At 37.2% G+C, this 12299-nt stretch overlaps 1 protein-coding gene across 5 annotated transcripts in view; it reads right to left on the bottom strand.

Moving 5' to 3' along the window:
• The window catches only part of LOC136843421 (peroxidase mlt-7-like), a 203554-nt gene that overhangs the window by 142859 nt on the left and 48396 nt on the right, over positions 1–12299 (bottom strand). For 4 of the 5 annotated variants that reach the window (XM_067111864.1, XM_067111865.1, XM_067111866.1 and 1 more), the window contains 3 exons: positions 11104–11303; positions 10787–10956; positions 10235–10625 (listed from right to left, as the gene is read on the bottom strand). The exons of the other annotated variant lie outside the window; for it this stretch is intronic. In XM_067111864.1, the coding sequence (XP_066967965.1) occupies positions 10393–10625; positions 10787–10956; positions 11104–11303 (603 nt within the window). In that variant the 3' untranslated portion in view covers positions 10235–10392. Of the gene's footprint in view, positions 1–10234; positions 10626–10786; positions 10957–11103; positions 11304–12299 lie in introns of those variants that run through there. 5 annotated transcript variants of the gene reach the window in all.

The raw sequence follows: 12299 nt of genomic DNA, 5'->3' as shown, positions 1-12299 counted from the left end.
ACAAAATTTCTATCAGTAGCTGTCAAGAACGTTTTCCCAATTGTGCCTTCAAATAATGATTTCCTTTCGCTTTTCTTTTGAATGAAAACGACTAGTATGCTTCATGGAGCACCTGAACGAACCGGAGTCTATCTATCTGCGTGACATTATTGACGTCACGCTAGTTTACTACAAAGGAGGGATTAGAGTGAGCGAGCGAGCGAGCGAGCTAGCGAGCGAAGAGCTGCTTATTTGACGATCACACCGCTTTTCCTTCGGTCATGTCGTTCTTCTTTTGCGTAGTTATCTTTAGAGAATAACACTGATCAGTAGTTTTAGTTTTTTTATAAGGTCTTTCGCCGTGTTCGTCCCCGAAATGCATTTTGAGAGAACTGTGGGCTGGTTTTCACAGGATATGATGCTATAATAAAATAGTCAAATTGTCGTCAAAGCACCAAGTTTCAAAGCGTTCCCCACAACTATGTGTCTGTGTCCATTAAGTAGAACTTAAGGATGTTCGACTATCCGATAGGAACTTCATCCGTTCTTTAGGAAAATTTCAATCCATTACATATAATAGATTTTAGAGAGAGAACAAACAGAACTATCTATATGCATTTTAATCATGCAATGTCCAGTGTTTAGCAGTAACAGTTTATGAGAATAAATTTCTGCCCCTTTTAGCCTCATAAACTCCAGAGACACGCAAATACATCCACCAACCACCAAAAAGGAAAAAAAAAACACCTAGGCCTAGTTCCTCGTTAGTATGCACGTGGTCACGAGTGAAAGGAGCGTCTGTGAATGAAAGCACCTCTATTACTAATGCATTCTCTGCCGAGTGCATCACTTGCAAACTAGTGAACCAGATGTCTGTTCAATGGGTAACCAAAGATGAAAAAGCGTCGTTGAACTTTCCCTTAGCGTAAACATTCTGTCTGTGCTCAGAGGACCTAAGTACAGCAGGTCACAGCCCTGCTAAATAAAATGGAAAATATGGAGTTTTTCTTTGGGGAGGGAGGGAGGGAGGGAGGGAGGGAGGGAGGGAGGGAAGGCTCTAGCCTTTACTTTGAGTTCCACTGGCGTTCAATTAGTGTCGATGACAGATATGCTTGATGCATGTCCACAAGTTTAATTTCTCTTCTTCCACGTACGCGAATGAAGCCTTGCATTGAGCCATAAGAGGCGAAGTGTGTGCGTAACGCAATTTGCCGTCACGATGTGCCATAAAACGCAGTGAAAGTTAAACCATTTCCCAAGAGCTTTGTTTAGTGAAGTCATAGTTGGAAGTTGTGTTTTTTCCATCTAATTTTCACTTCGTCTCAGCTGGTAAATAAGTGCCAACAAAAAACAGGAACGATATGTCGTGTATGAACTTGAAATTAAAGACAATGCCTCGAGAATTATTGTCAAGACTGACCTTGCAAGTATGGGAGCTATATTCGCGTTATTCGTGTGATTTTTTTAATTCATGTGATTTATTCATAACAAGAATACGGATCGAATTAAGGATGATCACAAATGCTAATTGGATATTAACTTACAGTCTCTCAGACCTAAATCGCATTCCCCAAAATGCTGACTGTTACTGTTACCTGTGACATGTTCCAAAATTTATGTCATATGTAAACGTCTAAACTGATACGTCGCTTCAACAGTGTCATGGTATTTAGCGTCTTTTTCTCTTCGCTTCATAACCATCCCCAGAAGATACATAGAAAGCATAAGAGATTTGGGAATCAGATATCTCTGGATGTATTTTTGTCTTAACAAAATTCACTCGTGAAACATGGTTAGTGTCAGTTATATTCACGAAGATGCTTTTTATTCGAGTATATGGGAAACTGTACAGTCCACTACTATGTAAAATGAAGAATATAAATTCCAGATTTTGCGTTGAAATTCCGCAAAAAAAAAAAGTTTTGCAACTGAATTCGTGAAAATTGCGTACGTACGCGAAGTACTTAATTTGGCTAATATATTTATTTCCTAGTTTATTTACACCAGAATTCCACGCGCTCTTTTGAAGAAACACCAATCTGTCAGTTTGTCTAAATATATTTTTATTTATGAAGTAGAGTTGGGTTGTATTTGGCACTGGATTATAACCTCCCGCCTAAAAAAAAACCAGACAGCTATTTATCCGACGCTCTTTAAATGGTTCCAATACCACCACGAAACTTCAGCTAGACAAAAATTACGGGAAATCGCGTTCAACATTTCACTTCATCCAGTCTAGAAGGCTTCTCTAAGATCACTCGGTAGCTTAACTATTCAGAAGTAATTCCTTATCTCACTTCAGTGACTTTAGAGTTAACAAACTGCATAGATATACAAGTACAATGAACTATTTAGTTTTAATTTAGATGAAAGTATGACGAATATTTGCATGAATTCAAGTACTTGCATGTATTCATCTTGCATAAGTTAGGCATATCCCATCAGTATGTAGGGTGACCTGAAATATATTACAGTACTCTCTTTATTTCTTTGTCCAATATGAAAATCACCGAGTCTGAGAATCCCCAGAGCCTTGCATTCTTAATAAGGAAGCACTACGGAGTTCTTTCCAAACTTCCTGAAGATGCTCTGCAATGCTTTCATTTTAGCTAAAGAATTATAACATTTGACAAAACTATCTTTGGAAGTTATAATTTCAAAAAGGGAATCGACTTGGCGAACCCTTTAATAAGTTCCGTTAGGCAAACGATTGATTACAAACGGAGTGATTGTATTCCATTAACTTATGACTAAGTTTGGTAATTTTGCAGGGGTGAATATTAACTTTGCATGTTACTGTAGGACTAGGTTTCTTTATATGAGCAAAGTGTAGTTTTGTAACAGCCTTTTGTGATGAAGATAAATCAAGTGGCAAAAAAAAAAAAACGAACCATTCATCATATCAACCTAATTTTCTGTCTAAGTGGAAAGTTTGACAAACTTTAAGGATTACAATACGAAAGTACTGCATTTAAGTTACCGAATGAAATATTGGGTAAAAGTAACCAATGGTTATCACGACCATACCATTCTCCACTCTGGTATGATTGAACTTTAGTTTGTGCTTAATGTTTTTATCTATATTTTCAACCATCTGAAATTCCTGGGAATAACAACCATATTGCATTGTATGGTCCTTTCCTGTGAACTCAAGGTCAAATTTTAGTGAATATTATAAAAACTAATTAGAGAGAAAAGAAATGCTGATTAACAATTCACAAAGACAAGACCCAAACAAAGACATCTTAGTCGAGCACAGTTTGTCTAGAAAACTATTACGACGTAGGAAGTTTCACTTCACCTTGTATACGTTTGATATTTCAGTGCTAAAATAGCCTCTACAGCAAAGGTTTGCAACTGAGAGTGAGTGTCACACTATTCCCCCGTTTCTTTTTCCTCCATATCATCCCCGTCTCTTCCAGGGGGCCGAGGGACTGCCAAAGGGTATTTTCCAAAGGCCTTTTCAGTTAGAAATCAATTGTAACCCCCTCCTTTTTTTATTTTTATTTTTTCTCTCTGTGATTTTGGATGGGGGAATGTCCATATATAAATTTGGAACCGTAGAGGTTGATTAAGCTAGTGTGGTTGTGAAAACAAAAACTTAGTCACTCTGTACTGACATAGCCAATCACCTTATCAGTGTGGAATTATCTGGTACTGACAAGCACTTGAAACTGAACTCGAAAATGATCACAGGTACTATCTTGACCTGTCACTTATGATGATTTATTAAGGTGTAGAAAACAAAGATTGTCTTGTCGCAGTAGCTTGTAAAACCTTTTGAACTAGGTGATCCATTGTGAATCGGTTGTGACATATGTACGTACACTGTATTATTATTAGATATGACTACTGTAACAATGCAGTCAAAAAAACGGACAATGAAAATGAACAATTAAAAGAAAGCTTGGTTTTAAATTTCTTAATCTGACGAAGAGTAAAACCAATATATTCTTGGAAAATGCTTGTCATTATTCCACCATCTAGAATCAGGAACCACTTTTTATTTCGATTCAACCTCAACTATGTGTATTCTTAAAAATAGTAAAAATCTGTACTCTTTTAATGTTAAACAAAATATATAGATCCATGACAGTGCATACATCTCCCACCCAACGGTAGATCTTTAGCAGACCTTCTCATAACCATTTGGTAGGAATTGCAACACAATGTATTTTTGTGTGTGCAGGAGCCGTCTCGCTCGGAGGCCTCCTTGAAAAAAATTCCTTGCATGAATTGAACGGGTACTATTTATTATTGATGCTCTCGGAAGTAACTAATATAATGTTTTATAATGACTTGGTGTTTTTCTTCTACCAAAAGAAAAAAAATCCTTTTCATCTACAAGTGACTTGTTTTTATAACAACGGGAGTACAGTGTTCTTTATGCCTTCAATGAGGGCATGGCATTCTCCTTCAACAAACACAAGCACATACATACGGTAATGCTTTTATCCCAAAAAGCTATTTGAATTAATTTGGCCACAAATAAAGATTGTTTTTTTTCCTCTTTTGCATGAAAACAGGATGAATCCTTCCACAAATATCTGCCAATGCATTTTTTCCATAATGGCTCATGTTTCATTCAAGGAAAACCTTAACCTTTTCTCCCACTATGAGCTCTATAACCTTTCCCTATTTGATTAATGTTTTTTCTTCCACAAAAAATTACTTTTAATCATTTCTGTCCAACAACAGAATAACTTCCCCTCTCTTTTATAACGACTTCCTTCCTTGAAAATTAAAGTAGTTATAAAAAAATAAAATCAAGTTCATTCTTCCCTGAAATGCAATTGCTTCTCCTTGGTTGGTCTCCATTTCCCTGTGTATCATCTCTCCATGTAAGTACTTTGACCTGTCAATCTTTTATAAGTTTATCCGATGTTGATGGAGGGACGATAATCATGCATAACCTCGGAGTTTTGGAATTCTCCAAGGCTTAGTTTTCCCAGGGTAAAATTAATTTCCGCATACGAAAAGAGTGCATATTGCAAAAGCTTGGGATAAACCAGACCTTCTTACTTTTTTTTCCTCCCCTACTCTTCGTTTACGACTAGAAAAGTAGGGAGGGGTTACTTAAATGCATACCCTTAAAATGACCTACATTACCCTTTAGCGTTTTAGTTTTGTGTACTCATAAATCAGTATTTTAGTATATATGTCCATTTTCATTTATTACGTATTTTTTTTTCTTCTTCGTGCACTTTTACGTCACATGTTCCTCTTTACAAAGTACAATAATTATATGAAAAACAAAAAAAGGGGTACATTTTGCATTCTATGTCATCTTCAGAAAATATAAAGTTTTCCTCCTAAAAATGCCATCTCGAATACAGAGTAAATATCATTTAGTATACTTGTTTCAAGTTGCACCCAGTTTGATTTACAATAACTACAAAGAACGTAACCCAACTACAAAAAAAAATAACTCAGGAAATCGACGACCAACTTCCAAAATTCATGTATAAAATAAAATTCTCCATGAAAGTAGGCCAGAGAACATCTTCAAGAAAAACTTCCTAACAGAAGGGACGTAAATTGAATACTGAATATTGAATTTACGCCAAAGACCAAGCGCTGGGACCTATGAGGTCATTCAGCGATGAAACGGAAATTGACACTAAAAATATTTGAAAGGTGTAACAGGAGGAACACTTCGCAGTTGCACTAGGAATCAATCATTAGGAGAGGGTGGAAAGTAGGATAAAAAAAAAAAAAGAATATGAACCGTGGTACAGTCAAAGGAATGAAAGGTGCACTGACAACACTATCCCCCTACGGGGTGAAGGGACGTCAAGGAATACATATAAAGTTACTAAAACACAAGTGGAAGACGCAGCATTGCTTCAACGATCATCAGAGGATAAAAATTGAGAAATACTGCTGTCGGTTCTACTTGAAAAACTATAAAGTTGATACTTTTTTTTAGGAAACTGATTCAATTTTCAAAGCAATTCTTAAGCACCATAAACTGTAATTTTTTTACTAGTTTTCTCGTATTTTTATCATTAACCTGAACATTAAAGGTTCATTTTTTTGTCCAGTTAAGGCCGGAATTAAGTACATGATATAAACAAATTATAGAGAAGAGTTGATGCCTAAGTTATAAATATCTTGGCATTAAGAGTGCGATTCATTTACCACCTGATTTACAACTGGATATCTTTATTACAGATCTTTTTTCGACCACTGAAGGTATGAATTACATCATGGGATGAAATCCCTTCATAAAGAAACACTAAGGAACAATGGGATGAAATCCCTTCATAAAGAAACACTAAGGAACAATGGGATGAAATCCCTTCATGAAGAAACACTAAGGAACAATGGGATGAAATCCCTTCATAAAGAAACACTAAGGAATCATTCAACGACTTCTTGAAAACGGCAGAGTAGGGTAAATGATGAAAGCAACAAAACATGAATTTTCCGGATATGAGGTATCAAAGAAAAGCCCAACATCGAAGTAACGTGAAAATAACAAGTTTCACAAGGGACAGGGGAACGTAAACATGGCTCTCATCTCATTGCATTACATTCGCGTTACACAGGACGGATGGTAACAATTACACTTTCAGTTCTTAGAAGACCTGATAAAATAACTCGCCCGGCAAAGCTACAACAGCTATGCCAATGTATCCTGCTGATTTCTATGCATGAAAAAATAAACCAAGCATAATTTCTGGGTACAGTTTGTCCACAGAATATTTCCCCCTACAGAAAAAACCAAATACCTTATTGTGGATCATGCAGCTGCTTTATGTGAATTGGTCAATGACAGTGAATGGCTAACTTTCTGGCAGAAACCACCTATACAATTATGCCACTTTCTTGTCGCCCCAAGAACCACGTCTTACAGAGATACTACACTACTAAAGACAGAGATGATATCTGATGAGCAGAAAAAGCATTACAAATTAACAAGAACAATACCAGCCACAGAAGCTGAAGTAAGAAACAATGACATCAATGGGTATTAAAAATCCAATCATAATACTGATGTATCTACTGCAAATTTCCAGTAGTAGGAAGACTTTGCACTTTTGTACAGTCCCCCTTCAACTTAAGAATTTAGTGTATGCTACATATTAAACTGAAAGAAAATTGACAATAAGCAATTAATAAAAACGACTCAAAGAACCTAAATATGAGTCAAAAAGAACAACGAGCCGAAGTCGAAATAGCTAATCGTCAGCTATGCGAATGTCACGCCAAGTTTCATATTCTTTCCGGCCGTCGGTGGGGGACTCTTCTCCTGATGACCAAAGGTACTTGCATCATGGCTGTGATCCCTTGTAACCACAATATGAGTCTGTGTATGGGAGCAGAAGATCCGCAGGAGCTTTGCAGTATTTTGGATTTTAATAATGATGTCGTTTTCCTAAAGTCATCAATGTATTAAGACAATGAGTCAGGGAACTGACAAGATTTGAGCACATAAAAACCATATAGCCTAGCCTTTCCGATCTAACAGAGGATTTTTTAAAGATGAATGGGGAATCAGAACTGGTAGACCACATTTCTCCTCCTATGGGCGTCGTGCACAAGTGGCCCAGGATCATTCCTCTTCGCAGGCTCAAAGTTTTCTAGTTTTTATAATACATTATGTTTGCTCTCGCGTCGGAGTTGTCAGGTTTGATGTGTCCAATGATGATCCCTGAAAGGGCATAATAGTCTTTTCTGTATTCAGAGTTCATGTATACTTGGTAGTATATTCTGATTAGTAGTCGTTCTTGCCTAGTGAGGGGGTAATGAGGTGCACCATGTGTCCATCATTTTCCAAATTTGCTTGTCAGTGTTACTGGTAAGAACTTGGGCTGCCAGGTCAAGTTCCTTGTGTAAGGAATGCAAAGATGAAGAATGGGAAAAAAAGAGTTCTCCAAATGTATGCAGTGATGACAATCCATTTGTATTATTCAGCGTATTCACTCCAGCCACTAAGGCAAATGCAAAGTCAGGTTGCTTCGTATGTGCATTGGTCTTCATGCGTCAGGTATTTTGAGCGATACAGACGTCGTGGAAAAGGAGATTCCATTCGATGTTTGTTTTTATTTTTTGCTTATGCAACAATGGATGCTACACTCTTCTAAAGTTCGTCTTAGAAGACTGATTTCTTCTTCATTAATCGCCTTGACAAAGATATCATCGATGCACGTGCAGTAGGTGGTCGGGCCAGGCATTCTGATAAAAATGCGTTCCTCAACGGTACACCATGCTCCACCCATCTAATGCAAGTATAAAGGGGCTCAACAATCCCCGAATAATTTCCGACCTTGGTTTTGCTTCTAGACACTCCAAGTTTCCTCCCATTTTTTTGCACACATCCTGCTACCTTCCTTACCTCACTTACTCTGTGACTCACATCTTCTCTTGTCATACCATCCTCTGAAATATTTACTTCCCATAACCTGTATAAATCAACAGCTTCCAGTCTTCAACCAACCATATCAAAAATTACTGCCCCATATTCATGGTTCCCATTTACCATTACAACATTACTTTTGTTCACTTCGACTCTCAACCTTTCCATCTTGCAAACCCTTTAAGACTTAACAAAGTCTCTGCAGTTTCATTTCACTATCCAAAATCAGTACTGTATCACTCGTCTCAGGCCCAGTTCTACACTAAACCAGTCACTCTCCTTTCTAATAACTCTATGACTTATCTTCTTTACATCACATCCTTACCACCCTCCACATAGCTACTCTATCAGTTTCTCTGTCTATGTATTTCCCACACAATTTTTTTCCTTTATTTTCAAACTTCTCACAAAACTGTTCTTAAGAAACATTTGAACCACACAACTTGGTCCTCCTCTAAAGCCAGAGTTCTTCTCCTATTACTATAATCATTCTTTTCACTCATTACTTTGGGATCTTTCTATAGGTCCAAGAATGCCACTACAGCTTTTCCCCCTTTTCAACTTCTAACATGAATATTCCATAAGAAACATTTGATCCACACATCTTCACTGCTTCAATCCACATGGTTCTTTCCCCATTAGTATAACTATTTCTACATCTCACTTGTAATCCAGTCAGCTGGTGTCTACATTTTTCAGCTTTTTTTTTCACTTTACATCTCCAACAGTAACCACAAGCATTCACAAACTTACACTATCCCCTTCTACTATTCCATCATTCAACTGCTTCTCTTCTATCTTTCTCATTCAACAAATCCTCAAAGCAATCTCTCCATTGACAAAGGACGCATACTCTTGTCATCATCTCTCCATTTGCACCATTTGTTTGAAATATATTAGCTCATTAATATTACTGTATTCCCCTCAGCATTTACTTCCTTGAACTCCTTGCTCACCATCTCCCCTCTTTTATATTAAACGATTTCTTTGTTCTTGCACTTTCTTCTTGACCACCTCATAAACCCACTGTACCTCTGTACATAATTTCCCCTTCAGTTTTGCAGTTAGGACACAATTTCTTTTTCCTACAACACACTTCTCATTTACTCATCCTACCACTCAATGCTTATGATTCCTCTTCCCTACTTCCTAAAACCACAAACTCTCCCTCGTGACTCTAAGACCCCTCCCTCAAATTTTACTTACACAACATATAACATTTCAACGTCTGTGTCTTTAGCTATTTCGACCGTCGCCAATATCCCTGATACTACGTGCACGACATTTTCCCCAGCTCTGTATCTTTCAGCTACTGCATGCATAATTGTCCTTTCTATTTCTGTACACACTAGCTTTTCATCATATATCTCACTAAGAACAAATACAAGACAGTCACAGCCACATTCATACTTTAACTGTTGAATCGCTTCATACACCTACACAGAGGGTTCAATAGAAAAACACTGAGCACCTTATACATGCTGCATCAGTCATCCCTTCAGTGTGCATTCAAATGCTTCCTGAGCATTTACGCCCTTCTACTCCACCACACCTTTCACACCATTTATCCAGGTCTTATCTGTCTTCTGCTTCTCCTTTCACCTAACATTATACTCTCCACTTACCTATCATCCTCCATTTTTTTCCACATAACTGAGCCAACTTATACTATTTTCAATCTTTTTTGCCCACGATAACTTGATACCACCTCTTCTAAATCCAAAATTTCTCACAGTAGCTATTCTCCGTGTGCTGCAAACAGTTCTTCTCAACAAATTCACTCTTGTATTCTTTCATTTGCAATCAACATACACTTTCAATATAGAAAACTGGCAAAAAAAAAAGTTCTTCCATGAATAATAACAATTTTCTTGAAGAAAGTAAAAACTGAGGGACCAAAATCATTTCTTTATTGAATTGCCAATAATATTGCCAATTAAATTCTTTTAACATAAAATACAGCCAATATTTTGAAAATTTGCTGTGGATTATTTTTCACGGGCACAGCTATAAACTAAATTCAATATTCACATTAACTGCTAAGGGCATGACTAATGTCCTTTTTCTCTTTTTCCCTTCTGGTGGCAATCTTTATCTTGACCTTCATCATCAGGGCACCCAGGGGTCCAAGGCTTCAAGCTGTACCGGCGAATGGATTTGCAGCAAACCTTTGGGTTGTCTGCCCCAGGGTTCTTGAGGGGCCATCGCTGGACATACTCAAGTTCCGGTAGATTGTTGCACATGATCATTGCAAGGGTCGCGTTATGCAACTGTTCCATTTGCGCTAGAGGAATCGGCAAAAATATAGCATAAGTTAATGCCATGAAAGTATAGAAAGTTTAAAGAACTCCTGGTATAGGCAGATAAAAAAGGGTAAAATGACGGTATCATTTAACTAACATATGATAAAGAAAAATTTGGATGGGCTGGGGATCTGGGGTTTACCTGGACTGAAGGCTCCTGGACTGTTTTTGTACTCAAACCAGTATCTGTCTCCATATTTCAGTCTAAAGAACTGGTTATGAATGAGACAGGTGAAGGTGTGGCCCAAAATGCCTCCAGGTATAGGATTTTCCGACACTCCTCCAGCGTATAAGTCGATGTCTTCAACGCTCCTGTGGGAGAAAACGTTTGTTTTATCGCCTCAGAGACTGCAGGGCAAAAAAAATTTGTCCCAGAAATTTCTATCGCATGACGAGGAAAGTAATAGGGTTCTGATCATGGTTATGTACAACAGACGAGTTTACTTTTCAGTCTCTTACAGGTATACTCTCTGAAGGGCGTCAATTCTATCCTGAGTCATGTCTTTACTCAAATCGCTGAAGGATGACGCTGACGGGAGACCGCAGAATACCCTCCACCTGTTGTACGGAGGTAAGCCATGGTCTCGTCCTCTCTGTATGTTCAGTGCAAGAAGATCAAGGCCAAAGGGATGAGGACCTCTGAATAATTTTCCCGCCACCTGCAGAAGCAAATCAGAAAACGACGGATAAAAAAGCGGTCTAGCGGTCTAGTTCACTGTCTTGCGACACCATGCCTTTGTGAAAGATGTGGACATACCTTATGATTTATTCTTCTTTACCGTTCAAACAAAAATCAGAGGTTTCCTTTTCATTAGCACTGGTTATTACTGTTCATTCAGTGGCTGGAAGAATCGTGATTGACCATCTTCCATAGGTTGTCTGCCAATTAGGAACATCCGCATTGTCATATCTCTTGACCGATGTCTACGCAATATAAATACCACTGATGTAGATACCCATAAGCTTAGAATATATACAGTATATATATATATATATATATATATATATATATATATATATATATATATATATACATATACACATGTATATGTATGAACTCCAAACTTCCACACACACTTTTGGATTCGCTTGCACTTACAAGCTTACATCCGAGTGGGAAAAGGTCATAGAGTGGTTTCCACCCTCCGTGGCAGGATTCCAACTAACGTGCAGTCTTCAAGCAAGTACACGTTTCCGCACTATGCTTTCAACAGGAAATAAACAGAGAAGCTTTCACCTTCTGTGGCAGGATTCGAACAAATTCACGTGATGTTCTAGCAGGGAAGCGCTTCAGCACCAAGAAGCTTTGCTTCTTCATTTATTTACTGCCCCAATGTAGACTTGCATTTAAATATGCATCCAAACTTATGTGAGGAAGAAAAAATTTAGGTCATTGTAGCTACTTTAAATATACATACACATATATATATATGTATATATATTAAATATATATATAAACATTGTATATATAGATATTCATTACATATACATATGTATAATGTATATATTATATAAAATATATATATACACATTGTATATATAGATATTTATTACATATACATAAGTATAATGTATATATTATATAAAATATATATATATACTGAATATTTACTGTAAATATTTATATAAATATACAGTATATATGTATAATGTGA

The sequence above is a fragment of the Macrobrachium rosenbergii genome, chromosome 11 (assembly GCF_040412425.1).
Source record: "Macrobrachium rosenbergii isolate ZJJX-2024 chromosome 11, ASM4041242v1, whole genome shotgun sequence".
Taxonomy (NCBI): domain Eukaryota; kingdom Metazoa; phylum Arthropoda; class Malacostraca; order Decapoda; family Palaemonidae; genus Macrobrachium; species Macrobrachium rosenbergii.
This window is presented reverse-complemented; position numbering and strand designations above follow the sequence as displayed.